The sequence below is a fragment of the Lottia gigantea genome, assembly GCF_000327385.1.
Source record: "Lottia gigantea unplaced genomic scaffold LOTGIsca_283, whole genome shotgun sequence".
NCBI lineage: Eukaryota > Metazoa > Mollusca > Gastropoda > Lottiidae > Lottia > Lottia gigantea.
In genome coordinates, this window is record NW_008708909.1 from 12,615 (window position 1) to 15,603 (window position 2,989).

The 2,989-nt window shown below is 31.8% G+C and overlaps 1 protein-coding gene across 1 annotated transcript in view; it reads left to right on the forward strand.

Moving 5' to 3' along the window:
• Positions 1 to 347: 347 nt before the first annotated feature.
• The window catches only part of LOTGIDRAFT_175445 (hypothetical protein), a gene marked incomplete at both ends in the record, with an annotated part of 3,372 nt that continues 730 nt past the window's right edge, over positions 348 to 2,989 (forward strand). Inside the window, 4 exons of the mRNA XM_009056662.1 lie at positions 348 to 351; positions 1,017 to 1,346; positions 1,694 to 2,041; positions 2,596 to 2,649. Of these exons, the coding sequence (XP_009054910.1) occupies positions 348 to 351; positions 1,017 to 1,346; positions 1,694 to 2,041; positions 2,596 to 2,649 (736 nt within the window). The remainder of the gene's footprint in view (positions 352 to 1,016; positions 1,347 to 1,693; positions 2,042 to 2,595; positions 2,650 to 2,989) is intronic.

Consider the following 2,989-nt stretch of genomic DNA (forward strand, 5'->3'; position numbering starts at 1 on the left):
TCTGTATTTATTAGGAAAGGTCATACAGCCGTCCAAAGTTGTCAAAAATGTTAATTTTTGAATGGCTATTAAACCGGAAGTTAATATTTTTCAACCAATATGAGTACAACTGTGGATAGCTGAGGTCAAGAACATCCTACAGTGAAATTTTCATGGTCATCAAAGTTCAAGGTCATATGGTGTGGCCTTTTGAATTTTTAAAAAATTCAAACGAATATAAAAAAACATTCAAATTCGAAATTCAAAATTCTGTTCCAACAAACTGTAGACAAGGTTCAAGGTTTTAATAGACACCAAAATCATAAAAAGCGGATAAAAAATGGAGGACTAATTAATTTTTTGCCAAAATGGGTCAGTCCGAGGCGACGACTTATGCATTACTTCCGGTTTGGATTTTTTCTGCTAAGTGCATTCTAATTATGACTGACAGACAATATATATGGTTTTTGCCAACATCTGAAATTTACACCGGAAGTGACGTGATTTAAAAAAAACGGAAGTTCTCACGCAAAAACCGGAAGTGATAGAAAAATTTTGATTGTATGAATTTATTTGTATGGACATTCTGTATATGTCCTGTGAATTTCAAATCAATCGGATAATTAGCGACTGAGTTAGAAATTTTGAGCTTTTTTGAAAATTTTGGATTCAAATTTTTTTGACAAAAATATTTAAAATTTTGAATTTAGCCTCACCTCATTTCAGGTAAATCGGTTCATAAATAAGCCCTACAGACTTGATGCAATATATTTGCACATTATGCAATGGCACACTTCCGGTTTAGCAAAAATTGAGTTTTAGATATTCATTTTTGATTCCAGGTCATTTAAAAATGTTTGGTGAAGACAATTATGCTATACCATTTTCGATTTTGTCTAGGGACGTTCCCAAAAAAAAAAAAAATAAAAAAAAAAAAAATAATCACAACGAAAACAAAGCATGATAGCTGTTATTGACTAGAACATAACTAACATAAATAAATAACTTTGTGTTAAATCAATGTCTTAATATTTCAGCTTCAGATGATGTTTGTGTTATCAACTATAGCAATATATGTGAATGCTTCAGTCCTGCTGAAACAACCCATTCGATAGAATGCTGCGAAGACTATATTATACGATTGGAATGGACTGGTGCGACAATACTCTACGAGCAAATTAATGACACATCATGTACTCCATCAAAGGGGAACTCTTCTTGTTTAGTCAATGAAGAAAATAATTTTAAAGTAAATTATGAAGATAAATTAAACATCTATAACAGTTGTAGTGGAAAGAAACGATGTAATGTAAGCGTAAATCCATCAAGTGATATAATGATACATATTCCGGTGATTTGTGTACAAGGTAGGCTGAACCTCTCACACGACCGTTTAAAAGTTCTGATTGTTTGTTGAATTTCCTTTTTCAATAGCGTTTTTTGAATTAGTGACTCAAGCTAATATGATTCTCATGCTTGTTTGAAACACAAAAGGTCAATGAATATCAAATTTATTGTTTTAAATAACCAGAGGTCAAGATGCAATTTAAATCAAGTAATTGGGGATAAACCACTAATTAGTTTGACTGACACAATGATGGTGGAAATGTTTGAGTCTGGGATATGAGCACCCTTTCGACACACATAATACTACTCTCCGACAAGGTCTGTAATTTTATTTATAACAAAATGTTTGTTTGTATTTTTATTTTAGCAACTAGAATCAACAATTTCATAGGGAATTCTCCTAAAAATTTTATAAATGGATTTCCAATATTTTACATAGCTGGTAACGATTACATTGGGAAAGAGATTACCTACAGTTGTACTGTCAAAGTTAAAGTTTTATATTTAGAGGTTTTCTACATACACCTTGGTCCTAGATCCTGTGAAAAAGTAAAGATGTATGCGAAAGGATTCCCAAAATTTGAATTGATCTGTACGGACTCCGGAATGACAATGTTTTATAAAGATATTGGACGTATCGGTACAGAGTTTAGTTTAGAAATAAAGGATCTGAAATTGGAAAAGAATGAAGTTATATATTTTATACTACTTGATGGTAAGATCTGTATTTATATAGACGGGTTTTAAATCCCAACCGCTCTTTCAAATCCCTACAGCCAATAAAAATGCACAAATATGAATATTGTCGAATTTATTGCTTTTTACGTGTTATTGTGTGCTCCATTTGATTTATGGCAGTGAAAATGGATTATTATTATTTTGAGCATGATTTGAATCAGAAAATGTGATGAAAAATATCTTAGAAGAAGCAAAGAAATATTCATTTGTTTCGTTTCATTTTTGAAATAATTTTGATTCCAAAATATTGGCGTCAACAAAATTCCGCCAAATTGACTATTTTCGTTTCGTAGTATGAAAATCAACGATCCTCAAATTCAACAATGACTTATTAAGCGCATTTTTTTCACTTCTGGTATGGCTGGTAGGTCGATTTGGATTTAAAACCCACCCCATTTATATATTACCAGAGAGATATGAGACAAAAAGATCATTCTCAATCTACAGAATCTGGTGTTACCAATATTGTTCGGAAAAACAAAATGTTTATTTGAGAAACCCTCACTCGAAATATCGACCTTTGTTTTTCAGCCAACGGGTCGAACATAAATGTACATTGTCATGGTTACCAGAAAAATACAACAGGTAAATTATTCACTTTTATATTTTCAACCAAATTTAAGAATTTTTAAAAATAAATTTTGCTCTAAAACTAATATAAAGTTGGCTTGTAAGTGGTAAATCTCAGTTTAAAAAGAAATAGATAAACAAGAAATGAATACCTAGGGATACTTCCCCAAGAGTGGAATTGAAAGACAATGGGGAGGAATATTCTGACTTAGCTGGAAACGTGATCTACGACTGAAATTGACGTCATTCACCTCGAACACCATGTTGCATAAAAGCTTGCAAGTTAATTTCGCGCATGCGTGCCAAACATAAATCGTACATTGACGTTAGTTGTCGTTCCAAATAGTATACAGTT